This window comes from Henckelia pumila, chromosome 2, assembly GCF_033568475.1.
Source record: "Henckelia pumila isolate YLH828 chromosome 2, ASM3356847v2, whole genome shotgun sequence".
In the NCBI taxonomy this organism is placed as follows: domain Eukaryota; kingdom Viridiplantae; phylum Streptophyta; class Magnoliopsida; order Lamiales; family Gesneriaceae; genus Henckelia; species Henckelia pumila.
This window is the reverse complement of record NC_133121.1, coordinates 177261395-177274540: the sequence shown is the minus strand read 5'-3', so window position 1 is coordinate 177274540 and position 13146 is coordinate 177261395. Positions and strand designations below refer to the sequence as shown.

General features: G+C 36.1%; 1 protein-coding gene across 2 annotated transcripts; it reads right to left on the bottom strand.

Annotated features, from left to right (window-relative positions):
* Positions 1 to 5222: 5222 nt before the first annotated feature.
* Positions 5223 to 11380, bottom strand: LOC140880124 (RNA polymerase II C-terminal domain phosphatase-like 3). Of its 2 annotated transcripts, none has more exons than XM_073284260.1 (12): positions 10250 to 11380; positions 10019 to 10151; positions 9828 to 9883; positions 9673 to 9733; positions 8020 to 9591; positions 6966 to 7565; positions 6721 to 6867; positions 6358 to 6626; positions 6140 to 6251; positions 5761 to 6018; positions 5604 to 5650; positions 5223 to 5493 (listed from the first exon to the last, which is right to left on the bottom strand). In XM_073284260.1, exons 1-12 carry the CDS (start codon positions 10909 to 10911, stop codon positions 5427 to 5429), a joined length of 3984 nt encoding a protein of 1327 aa, XP_073140361.1. In that variant the 5' UTR covers positions 10912 to 11380; the 3' UTR covers positions 5223 to 5426. The 2 variants fall into 2 exon arrangements, with proteins under 2 accessions (XP_073140361.1, XP_073140362.1); XM_073284261.1 differs by having other exon boundaries at positions 8023 to 9591.
* Positions 11381 to 13146: the final 1766 nt, after the last annotated feature.

Sequence of the window (13146 nt, the reverse complement as noted above, 5' to 3'; positions counted from 1 at the left end):
ATATGTTCTATGCAGAGCATGGAATAATATAGAGAAAGAAAAAATTCGTCACTGAAGCTGAATTTCACTGATTGAGATGTCAGATAGAATTGATGATTTGTTTGAACGATTTATTCTTTTCAGCTTGATATGATGGATCTGATTTGTTCCACGTATCTATGTGAAGGAAGTATCAGTCGATTCTTCCTACGTTCTTTAATCCGATGCGATAGATATTGAAAAGATTCTTAGTTAAGTCGATTATTCGACAGATCCTTAATTGAGGAAAGAAACCACTCAAAAAAAATTTTATCGGTTAACTAAAGTACAAGAAAATAGAAGCAGATTCGAAGAAATAATCTGATAAGAAATGAAGAGATGAGATACGAAGATCATAGTTGAATGATTGAAGTGAGAATCACTTCAAATAATCATTCAGTCTATCAGACTTGCTATTTCGAGTGAATGTGATTTCGAGGACGAAATCATTCCTTAGAGAGGAGGAATTGTAAGGCCCGAAAATATTAAATTATTAATTATGGGATTTTGAGAATTAAATTCCATATTATGGGCTAATATTGATTTGAGAGTTTATGGAAATTATAGATTTAATTTTCGAGTCGAAAATATTTAATTTGAGAATATACGGATTTTGAGAATTAAATTCCGAGAATTCTTAAATTACAAGAATAAATATTCAAATTGAATATTTATGGAATTTGAGATTAAATTCCATGTTTCGGGAATTAAAGAAGATTAATTTTGAAGATACAACTCGATCAGGGACTGAGTTGCAAATATCGAAGTTGCAAGGGCTGAAGTGCAAAAGGCCAGGATTATTAATTAATCCGAATTGATTTAATTTTAATCCGAGTATATTTAATTTTGGAATATTTAGAGTTTTGATTTAAATTCTAATATTCTTAAATTATTTAGGATTGAAATTGAATTAAAAAGAAGGTCGAGGTTTGAATTGCAATTAATGAAGACTTGAGGGACTAAATTGCAATTATTAAATACATATCCGATTTTAACTTAAGTATATCAGATTGGATACGTGTTAATGAATTGAGAAGTCTGAAAATAGAGCAAAGGAGAGCCGAGAGCCGAGAGTTCTTCATTTTTCTTTAGTTGTCGAAATTTCAAATCGTCGTAACTTTTAATCCGATTGTCCGATTTCGATTCCGAAAAGAGTTTTGAAATACTTGCGATGAGTACTTCGACTTGATGTAAGTTTTGAATTACTTCGGCAAGTTTTGAAGATTTAAATTTGATAGATATCATATTTTGATGATATGATTTCGTTATTCACCTTGTATGCACTTCGATATCGAACTTGAGTTGATGAACGGCTATCGGTTGTGTTGGTTATGATTTCCAGTATGTATTCGATTGTATAGATTATGATTTCAATGGATCAGGATTGATATGAACTGAATTGAAGTTATGTACGTATTGAATTGAAGTTAAAATGGTTTCGATATTAAGTCGGTTACCGATTTTTAATCGCTACGCCGTAGATTCGTGTTTTTGGACCGTTTTGATAGCTTAGAACTGAGATAAGATGTTCGTCTAGATGTTATTGACGATATAGCAATTTATTTCTCAGTTTCAGACTACTTTTTAAGGCTAACAACTCAAGACGCCGAAGTCGAACCGAAGAAGAAGATGTGAGGTTTGAAATGATGTTGATTAACGATATATTGATGATTTTGATTCGATTCTGAAATGATTGACTAGAATGAAGATTGATATGAATTTTTTGATTCTATGTTTCAGATTTGAAGCGTTCAAAACAGAAAAAATACGAAGGTATAATGACGACATCGCGAGTTAGGGAGTTTGAAACTCAAGAACGATTATTCTTGAGTTGTCCCGCTAAAATCACATACTTGTTTATTGTTTTGATTTGATTATGATGTTGTCGATCCATCTCAGGTATTGGATTTTTGAATTTGAGTCGATATGATGTTATAATGAATTGATTCTATGCCAAGGTTGCTGTTAACCTTATTTTCTAGCCCAGAATGGCTACGATAGATGGATATCCATGTCAAGATCGGATACGAATCTTGATGGCTCGAAGTTGTATGAATCAATTCTTATTCGAAGCGTTAGTTACTCTATTTGTTGAGTCGAGTGGAGTCGATATGATTTATTTAATGTTTTTGATATGTTGGTTATACTGAGAATGATTTCTCACCGGAGTTTATCCGGCTGTTTCTTTGTTTTGTATGTGTGCATTGCAACAGGTGGGGCAGGAGCTAGTCTGAGACGACGTTGATAGCTCGGGAGTGAGATTTAGCAAGTGTGGACTTGGGTTTAAGTTGAAGAATGATAGTTAGATAGCATTGAACTTGACATGGAACTTATCTTTTAGAAGCTCACTTTTGAGACTTGGTGTAGCTTGTAGTTTCATGCTTTATATGATATTCGATTGATGTATTAAATGCATGATTTGATACTAGACACTTGATACATGTTGATATGCATGTTTTAGAATTTATAAACCATGAATTGAGTTGATATTGAATGCATTTGGATTGATTATGCAAGTTTTGACAGCAAAACAATTACTGCAGATTTTCTGGAAAAGGAGCCCGCTCGATCGGGTGAATGTTACCGATCGAGCGAGGCCTGTTTTTCTTAGGCAGAAAACATAAATTTTCTTGCTCGCTCGATCGGTAAGATTTGACCGATCGAGCGAGACCAAAAATGATGCAGACCGAGAGTTTGGATTTCTAGCTCGCTCGATCGGCTGATTTTGCCCGATCGAGCGAGGTGATGGAATTTTAAAAAAAAATAGCTCTTGGTTTATTATTTTTAATTGTTTGATTAATTGTTTAATTAATCATTAGTTGTCCTAAGAAGAAATTAGCAATCCGAGATCCCCACAACATCAAAGTGCAAGTACCTGTTGTGGTGGGTTTTTCCAATGATCCCAGGAAACTCTTTAGTTATCTTCTCCTGCCCTGAATTTTCCAGCATTTGTCCTCCATGTGATTATCTTTCTGACAGTGAGAGAACCACATGAAATTTTTATTGCTTGATTTTGATGAAAAAGTAGGTTGTGTATTATCCTTCTCTGCCGGCTGCTCAGCCCTAAAGTTCCTCCTTTTTGTGGTTGCAAGGGCTGAACTATTATTCACTGAATTGTGTTCTATCATAACACATCTTCTTCCTTCTTCAGCTCGAACAATTGCAATTGTTTCGTTTAGTGTTGGCAGATCCTCTTTTCCAAGAATTTGTACTCTCACAGCATCAAATTCAATATTTAATCCAGCCAAGAAGTCATAAATTCGATCTTTTTCAACCAACCTTTTAAGAAGTGCTGCATCATCACTGCATTTCATTTGTATGCATTGGTAGTGATCCATCTTTTGCCACAAACTTTGTAGAAGATTGGAATATTTTGGGATTTACCAACTTCCTTGTTTGGTTGATGAAATTTTTGTCTTGATTTCATAGATTTGCGCATCATCTCGAACTTTAGAGTATGTTTGTTTCACTGTCTCCCAAATTTCTGCTGCAGTGGTGAGGAACATGCATGTGTCACTGATTTCAGGCAACATAGAGTTCCATAACTAGGACATCACCATTGAGTCTTGTTCATCCCATGCTTGAAATCGAGGATCTTTTTTTTTGGGCCTGTACCAAGATGACTCAGTTTGTCTTTTCCCTTGAAGAATGTTCGAACCAGTTGAGACGACTTCAGGTAGTTCTTCCCATTCAGCTTATATGCTGAGTGAATGTTTTGCAGCTCCCCGGTTGACGTCAAATTGTTGCCTTCATTCGATGGGATCTCTTTAGTGACCTTAGCGCTGTTATTATCATATACTTCTGACATATTTGTGTGCCTACTGGTTACAGGATTGAGGGGAATGGAGAGATCAACGATATAATGGTGACGATGTGAAGTTTTAAGAAAAATTCTGAATTTTTAACCTAAAGCTCTCAGGTACTATGTAGAAAAGTTAAAGAGAAAAATATAACTTTTATATCTTGATAATGATGATTACAATGATTTATATAAACAATAGTTAAGTTCTAAATTAGGAATATTTAAATCTTAGAGAATATTTACTCTAATTTAAATCCTACACAATCTTCCTTGATTAGGAGTAGATTTTCTGACATGAATAAATAGAATGGTTAAATTTCTGAAAATTGTACTATTGAGGCTTGTTGTTTTCTAACATGTATTTGAAAACAACGCCGGTGCCAATCGTCTCGGGTCTGGGGCGCGACAGACATTGCTGATATGTTTGTTGTCATATCGGATATGACGATACTTTGATTTAAAAAATGAATAAAAATGAAAAATGAGCAAGTCGTGAACTAAGACCGTGAATTGACGATACAGATTAAAAAAATGAAAAAAAATACAAATTACAACATCATTCCGATCAATTATTTTAATTTCTTTTAGCACAATTATTTTAAAATTATATTTTAAAAAGATGGCAATTTTTCGTAAGGTTTACAAGAGAGGGAAAAGAATCCCGTGGAACCTACTGCCGAGAATATTATTTCCCGGCAGTGTATAGAGGCGGGTTGGGAGTTGGGACCATTTATATTGCCGAAGTGAACAAATAAACTAGTTTTTTTTTCTTCAAAGAACATAAAGCAATTTATTCAACAGTTACGTACGTTAATATATACAACAAAGTCAATTAATTTCTTGATTTCTTCGAAATGAAAATTTCTTTTATTATTTATTTTAATAAATAGTGATTCATTAAAGGAAACTTTCGAGTATTTTTCATTTACAACTTAATAATGATTTTCACTTTATTCTTGCAAGAACCCAAAATGGGGTGGTCCCTCAGGTCCATGATTCGTTAGTCAGCAAAGTTCCCTTGTGGCCGCAAAATTCAGTGCCATTCATTTGTTGTGCCGAAGGAGGAAAAAGAAACCAAATTCACCCTATCAAAACAACAGACTCACAAATAAAACCACCACCCTTTTTGGGATTATTGCAAATCCCAGGAGGAGATCTCAAGACTTTACAATTAGAGCAATTTTTATAACTGGCTTCCCAATTTTTATCCACTTTGTTGGCCAGAATCTTATCATTAACAAGTTACTCCTTATATTTTCCACCCTTGATTTTAGTAAGTTTACAAGTTCTGGAGTTAAATTTGGGATTTTATCTCAATTACCATTTTCTCCATGCTTGTAAAAGGTCGATTAGGGTTACCCCGATCCGTGACCCATTCCATTCTCCCCAAGGTCAGTTGATGACCCCTCTTCGGTTCTGTTTCCAGCAATGGTGGGTCTTAAAAGGGTTGTTTTTTTGACGTTCCCTGGTGACCCAATGGATCCCCAGTCCCCAGGTGGCTGCTAAATATACCCCAAGAACAGATTACAAGCAAAACCAAAATTTTATTCTTGCGGTTGGGGTTGGTTGGTTTTTTTGGCCAGATTGGGAAAATGTGATGGGTGGTTTATTGTTTAATAATGGAAAAGTCATGCTCATTCGCTCTTCGGTAAAGCAACGCCGAGGCTTCCACCCTGCAAGTGTCATTAAGTTGAAGGCGAATTCGATTGACGATAAATCAACTCATAGTACCACTAGGAGAAAAAGAAAATGCATCAAAATGTGAACAGATGCAGTGTCTTACCAGCCAGGATGCACAACAAATCTTCCTTTAGAAATGGCCCAGTTCACCTATTCAGAAAAATGTGAGATCAGCTACAAATTACAAGTTTTTCCGAGCCTTTTAACTATTATGAGGGGGTGAGTGATAGATTATACTGAAATTCAGGGTAGGAAAATACCTTGTCAGTCCCAGGAGAATTCGCCACAACATGGGTGACCTGGTCATCAATCTGATTGGTGCATACAGCACCAAATTGTTCAGCTGTTTGCCACAGAGGATGCATGTGAGGTTTTGCTTCACCAACCGGGAATATCCGGCTAAATAAAACTCGGCAACCAGCAAGAATCTTCCGTTGTTCAGAAGCTAAGATGTTTCTAACATCAGCTTCATCTAATGACTGGTGTGCAAAAAAGGTGTGATGTATTCTCTCAATAACCTATTTTCACAAAACAAATTAAGCAATCAATTTATCCTATCTATTGAAGTGATATTCAGCAATCTCATTTGCACATTCAGCAACACATCATTCACAAAGTTGTTTGGCACTTAAACAGTACCGCTAAAGAAGAAGCCAAAGTCCCAAATTCTGGTCTTTCATCATGGTCAATCTCAAGAAGGGAAGGACCTGGTAGTCCAAATTGCCGTCTACTACAGGGAAAATAAATATACCTGACGTGGAGAAACAAAATGGAAGTGATCAATCAAAGAATTGCGGAAGAGTAAGCCGAAAAGTTTATGAATTGAGCAATATCTCAAGAACAAGGCGAATCCTTACCGCTCTACAACTATTAAATTTAGTTTGTTGTGAGGCCACACTCGGACAGAATCATCTATAATCACTACAGATGATTCCATTCCCAACACTCCCTCCAAGTCCTTGGTCTTGGGAACCCTGTCTTCACTATCAAAAGGATCACCATCATCACCCCTCGAGATAACACGCCCAGAAAATAATTCTCCTTTTGGATCAAGCAATTTTGCCATCTCAGTGGCATAATACTTGTTCCCCATGGTATATAGATGCAGTTCGAAGAGTTTACTAGCCTAAAATGGTATATCAAGAAACACCACAAGGCAAAGAAGGTTCAGTTATGATTTGATAAAACAGAGACTAACAACAGGAAGAAGAGGATGCCACCTTCTCCAAGAAATTCCATATCCCAGGCCGCAATTTAGTCCACATTCCCATATGAGGAAACCGAAATAGATGCCTCTGAGGCTTTTCACGATCCTCCTCCTCTTTCTTTCTCAAAATTTCATCATGGTGCAGATCAACTTCAACAAACTGGAAGTAAAACAGCACGGAAAAACCTCATCCTTAGTTTTCTTTCATATGTTTCAACAGTTGTGATAAAATTAAAAGCTAATCAATGTATTCCTTGCCTTTGCTGAATTAAGAAGAGTGTGATCGAGATCCAAGACAAGACACAACTTGTGAGCACCAAACATTTTCTTCTGTTCTTCCATCCTCCTAGTCCTTTCTCTTTGGATAGCAACCTTTTGTTGGTCGTCAAATCCATCAAACAAATGCTCCACATCACTCCATGGAATTGATGGTCGGGGGGGAACAACAGTTGGTTCTTCAGAAGCCATGCCAGCCCCATTTTTTACGTTGCCAGACTCAAAATCCTGGCTCTTATTTTCAGTCCCAACTTTATGAGTCGGTAATGACTGATATGCTGGAACCTCAGGTGGTATTGATGGAGAAACAGAAGGTTTAGACGAGGACAATAGATCAGCAATATTTCTCAGATTATTTGTGAATTGCCTAGTAATATCAGGTTGTATCAAAGAATTAGAAGCCACTGATTTCTTCTCCAATTGATCCTCTTGCCTTGGTGTGCCCAAGTTGCTGGTTACTGCTGAACCAGTTGAAGTATTTATTTTGAGTTGATCAGACCCAGTAGAACCACCCTTCTGATGTGCGTTATAATGAACACGGCGTGGATCACGGGGTTTCATGCGAATCTTTCCAGAATCCTCCTGCATATATTATATAATTGCGTAACGATATATTTACCACTAAAAATATAAGAAAATATAGAAAGTACATTTTCATCCAGTATTAAGTTGAAGAGACAACCCAATGACAACAATGGCGGTATTATATCCATTTTGAACATCTATTTTCCGTGTTCAAAGTTATCTACGGACACTTTTAACACAAATAAGAATCCTGGGTTCCATTTTATAGGTACTTTTTATCAAGAGTAAATGTAGGATTTATCTTCTAAAACTCTAGCAGAACGAATCGGTTGCATGTCTAGATTCAAAGTTTGGGAGGGGGGGGGGGGGGGGGGGGGGTGAAAGGAATTAGGCCAAAGCTTGCAGAGAGTGTTAAACAAGGAAGACTTGGAACTCGGAAGCAGTAAATAAGCAAGAGTAGCTGGAAAGCCATAAAAATGGAAACTTTATACAGAGCATGAATAGTTCACACCACAGCAACCCCCTGGGAAGGTGTCTGATTTCCAGATGATGGCTGGCCCAGAACGGCGACAATGGGTGGCACTCCATTTGTTGATAGTACGGATCCAAGTAAAGAATCTGAAATTGGCACGTGTGTCATACTTTTATTATGATCAAAAGACCTCTGCTGTTCCGATTTAAGTATGTTCATAAATATAGATGGATTCACTGCAAGATCTCTTAAGAGAGACTGAAGGGAAGCAGTCGCATTGGGATCTGCCACTTGCAATTTTGTCGTTTGATTTGTTAATGGTAAATTCACGGGCCTGCTTAGAGGCAGCGAAGAGATTGGACTAGTCATAAGACTTGTTGAATTTGCACCGAGTGTTGGCAAACTTGTGGTTGAACTTGGTAAAGATAAGGTGGTATTCTGACCCACCATTTGGAATTTCTCATTTCCTTTGATTGTTAAATTAGATGTACTCAAGCTGGTAGAAACACCGGTCATGGCATTTTCCAAATTTGCTAAATTGCCTATGCTTTCCAGGATATGGTTTCCTCGCATACCCTGCATTCCAACTGTTCCTCTGTCCTCCAACCAACCACCGGTTTCAGTCACTCCTTGCACTAAATGTGCGATTCCAGAAACTGTTGACTCATTTCGTTGCCGTTTCAACACGGGGCCAGGCAAAACCAAGTCTTCAACTATCCTCTGCTTCCGTGAATTCACAAGTCCAAGAAGAGGCTCCACTCTGGGCTCATCATTCGTGGAAACTGCATTGGAGTTGACTCTTCGAAGCCTTGGGTCCCTAATTTTGGCAGAGGAGGATTTCAGCACAGGATTTGAGGTGGTATTTCCAAGCCCGGTAGTCATAGCACTGCTCATCCCTTGACCAGTAAGTGCTATGGAGGCAGAAGAAGAAACCATTGGGTGAACCAAAATAGAAGATTTCACAGAACCACTCATTTGCTGCCCTAATATTGAGGTGTTCACATGACTGACATTCTGAATAACAGAACTTGAAACTTCCCCACTAGTGTCACCATTTCCACTTTCACCTTCTTCGGAAGGAGTTGGGCTTGGAAGTTCGTCATTCCTGAAAAAGGAACTGTGACCAAACTTCTGCTGATAAGTGGAAACAGCTTTGACAGCATCAGTCTCATAAGGATGCATTATAGCATTCTCTTTCTTCAGAAATTGTCTGGGGACTGGCCACTCGGGTTTCGCTGATCCATGTCCCAACAACAATCCTTTCCCAAAAGGCAGAGTCGAAGTCATAACTCGTGTAGGCGATGGAAGATTTTCTGCATCATAATCTATATGAAGATCAAGAAGTGGACGAACTGGTCCTTTATGCTTATGATTATCTAACCCTACTTTTGAATCAGCCGGCAAGAAGCTGCTATGAGTTTGATCTAAGGATCCAGCGGGCCTGAATAACATTTCATCCTTGTCCAGGCCAGTTAAGGCATTATTAGCCTTCTGAAACAACACATCAGCATCAGTCTTACATAACCCTACATCCATTTGTTTCTTCTTAATATCACTGCCATCGTTGGGCGAAAAAGCCAATGAATTCACCGATGATATGATAACCTCCAACTGTGGCAGTACAGTATGCAACAAAGTGAGATGCATTAACTCTTAAAAACCCACTGTTGGACAAACTAAGAAAAATCTTACCTCTTTCAACTGCTGAAAAGAGAAAAGAGGCGGCTTTAAACTTGTCACATGGATCAGAAACCTATAAGAATGTTTTTGAAAGAAAAACTCGGTAACTAAATCGTTTATTATCAACTACAAAAGAAAAGTACACTAATAGAACAGCAAAACAGAACCTTGACAGGATGTCCCTATTCTGTTCTTTTAGTCTTGGATTCATTGAAAAGAACACCTGCACAAACACCAATTCTAAGCAACTTTCCGGAAGTGTACCATGAGTTGTTTCCCAACACAATCCATGAGAAAGAAACAAAACTATTATTGAGACAATGTGAGGCAGGAATATTAAAAAGTCCAAATGTCATACTGAATTGACACTCTCGCAGGCACTGTATAACTGTTTAGCAAGAGTATCTTCCTCAGCAGATGAACTCCCCAAAACCAATCTTTGCAAGCTGTCTACTGATTTTTGCAAACTTGAGCACAATATAACAAATGACCTACACAAAGAAACCAAAAACTATATCAATTACTTATCCAAACAACTCAGTGCCAAACATGAGGGACATCAAAGTCGAAGCGTTCCTATCTAACTTACTTATCAGCATCAGCCACAATCAGACTCTGGAGCTCTTTTTTAATCAAATCAATCTGCTTCTTCTTCTCAAGATGATCACTCTCGTCCAGACTAGCTTTCATCTCCTCATCAAGTTCCATCCATGAACCCTCTTTCTCAACAGCCGAATCAGAATCCAAATCTATCTCCCCCTCCTCCAACTCCCCTTCCTCCTTCTCACCGTCATCCTCCACATCAATGACAACCTTATTAGCAGATGACAAAGTATCTGTCTTGGCATCATTATTATCGTTACAATCATTGTTAGAGTTAGTACTTGCACCATCCATCATCACAAAAACCTCGTCCAAGGGCTTATTGTTCACAGCCTGAGCCCAAGCCAAATTGTACAAACCAGAGTTGTAAGACCTGGGAGCAATCTGATACGTGTATACATCCCTCATCGTCCAACCACTATTCCCACTCCTAGTTCCACCGCCACTATTTTGACTCGGATTATTGCTAAAAGCATTGGTTTTCTTCGAATTATCAGTAATTTTGAGAGGCGAAGGTGATGAAGACCCTTGTTTAGTATTAAAATCTTCTTCGGTAATTTCTTCAACCGAGGCGGAATCTGAGATCTCCCCTTCCTCCACATCGTGAACCTCAACTTGAACGAGTAGCTCCTCACAACCACCTTGCATTTTTTTCCAGAAATCTAATTCAAAAACTTCTAAACTCCCACCAATCGGCCCAACCACCAACAACCAAGAACCAAAATTCACACGATTTTTTTTTTAAAAAAAAAAAAACCGGAAATCAAAATCGATCCGTACAGTTCACACAGACGAGATGATGGAAAGAAAATCAACCCCAGATTGAAGGTTCCTAGTTGGAAAAAAAAAAAGAGGAAAGAGGAATTTATTGCAAAACACTTGAAAACATGACGAACTCGAGATCCCACCAGAAGTCAAAAGAGGTTTTCCAAATTACAGAGGAATTAATCGTCGATTTCGTATATTCTACTCGATTAAGTAACAGATCCGTGTGGTTATTCTTCAAATTTATAGATTAATGATGTTTGCCCTAATTCCTATTCGGAATCGCAAACGAAATCGTACGGCTCCGGAAGAAAATAGAGAGAGAAAAAAGAAAGAGAAGAGTGAAGTTGGGTTAGATTAGATCCCTCAATATCTACAGATCGATTTGTACACGCCAAGTTTGAACTTAAACTTCTTTTGACCAATAGGAATATAGAAAAGTTTTGTCACAAAATAATTTTTTTATCTTAACCTTTTTTGTTTTTTCATTTTATAAGTTAAAATTTGAGTTTATCAAAAATATTTTTAATTTTTTGGTTGTTTAATTAATTAGAATTGAAGATAAAAAAATTATAATTGGATTTATTTTTTATATCATTTTCGAGGGTTGTGTGTCCACCTCCTGTATTTTTTACGAGATACTGTTGAAATGTTTTGATCGAGCTACGAGAATAAATTATCAATCGTCATAAAAAATATTATTCGTGAAAAAACAATTTTATAAGCACATTATATGGGCATTTGACCGTTAATATTAATCATGTCGTGTAATTTTATAAGAATGGGATATTTTTAGTATCTCAGTCGAGCTATAAGAGTAAATTATTCTAATATCATTCTTATATTATCCAAAAAACGATTGTATGAGCAAACGTGGACATATACACCGTTTCTATTAATTATATTTGGATTACACCAATCATTTTAAAATTATTGGTTATATGAGTCCAAAGTCTCACATATTTTTATGGTTAGTGAAAAATGCACATGTTTTGCGTGCGTAAAATGAAAGTTTTTTTATATATATTGTTTAAGCAAAATATGGAGTGAGAGATTTTTATTGGGATAGTGAATAGAATATGATAATTATGAAATAAGATATTTTGATATTCTCAAAAGTAGTTATTATAATAAGTACAATTATATTATATAATAGAAGAAAATAGAAGAATAGATAGAATAGATGAACCATTTTATAATTTTGAAATTCAATCATTAAAATTTTGTCACACTATGAATTTCATCTAATGTGACTGAGAAAATTCGTGTTTGTCTACAATACTAGAAAACTATGGAAATAAAAAAAAAAATTATATATTTGCAACTACATGTGAAAAAAAATGATGTGTGTTATCGTGTAGATATATTTAGAGATTAAATTTTATTTACATTTTTTATAATGTATATAAGCTTATTAAAATAATTTATTATCTTAAACTCTGATGGATAGTCAATTGAATTCTGACCAAAAATTTTAAAAGATATACCAAATCATGAAAATATTGACCCAGCTACCCCCTTTAATTATATTGTATGTATTGGTTAGGTTAATCAATATCTCAATTAACACAAAACTCATATCATATGAGATTGTTTTATGGGTTAAGTTGTGAGACGAGTCTCTGATCTGATCTGGTTCGGCATCATTCATAAAAAAATTTTATTTTATGACAAAAATATTACTTTTCGTTAAATATATGGATTGAATCTCGATCAACCTCGTTGATATATATCACGAACCAGCTTCACACAATATCTGCTCCTCAATTAATTATTGGTTGATGACAAACTTGGATGGATCAAGTACTTTGCACCAGACGTGATGAAATGCCAATTGGTACGAATTTTGGTAAGAACTTGAACCCAAAAAATATAATCTGCTTTACGAATTAGAAAACAAAACCAAGCCATATAATAATTAACATTTAATTGAAAAACCAAAGAAAATCATATGTAGATTTTCAGTAGTTTGATTTTTATGATCAATTTTTATATTTCGATTTTTTTTTTCGTATGAGAAATTTTTAAATATTTTAAAGTAAAATTTAAATCTTCTAGACCAGTTATGTAATTATCACCGATTTTTATCAATAATAATCATCATAAACTAATTTTAGG

What these genes read in the sequence shown, in the direction of transcription:
- LOC140880124 (XM_073284260.1), bottom strand. Translation starts at nt 10,911, where the DNA reads ATGCAAGGTGGTTGTGAGGAGCTACTCGTTCAAGTTGAGGTTCACGAT. An exon ending in TATGGAATTTCTTGGAGAAG is followed by an intron (nt 6,627 to 6,720) that starts GTGGCATCCTCT and finishes ATACCATTTTAG; the next exon opens with GCTAGTAAACTCTTCGAACT. An exon ending in AATTTAATAGTTGTAGAGCG is followed by an intron (nt 6,252 to 6,357) that starts GTAAGGATTCGC and finishes TCTCCACGTCAG; the next exon opens with GTATATTTATTTTCCCTGTA.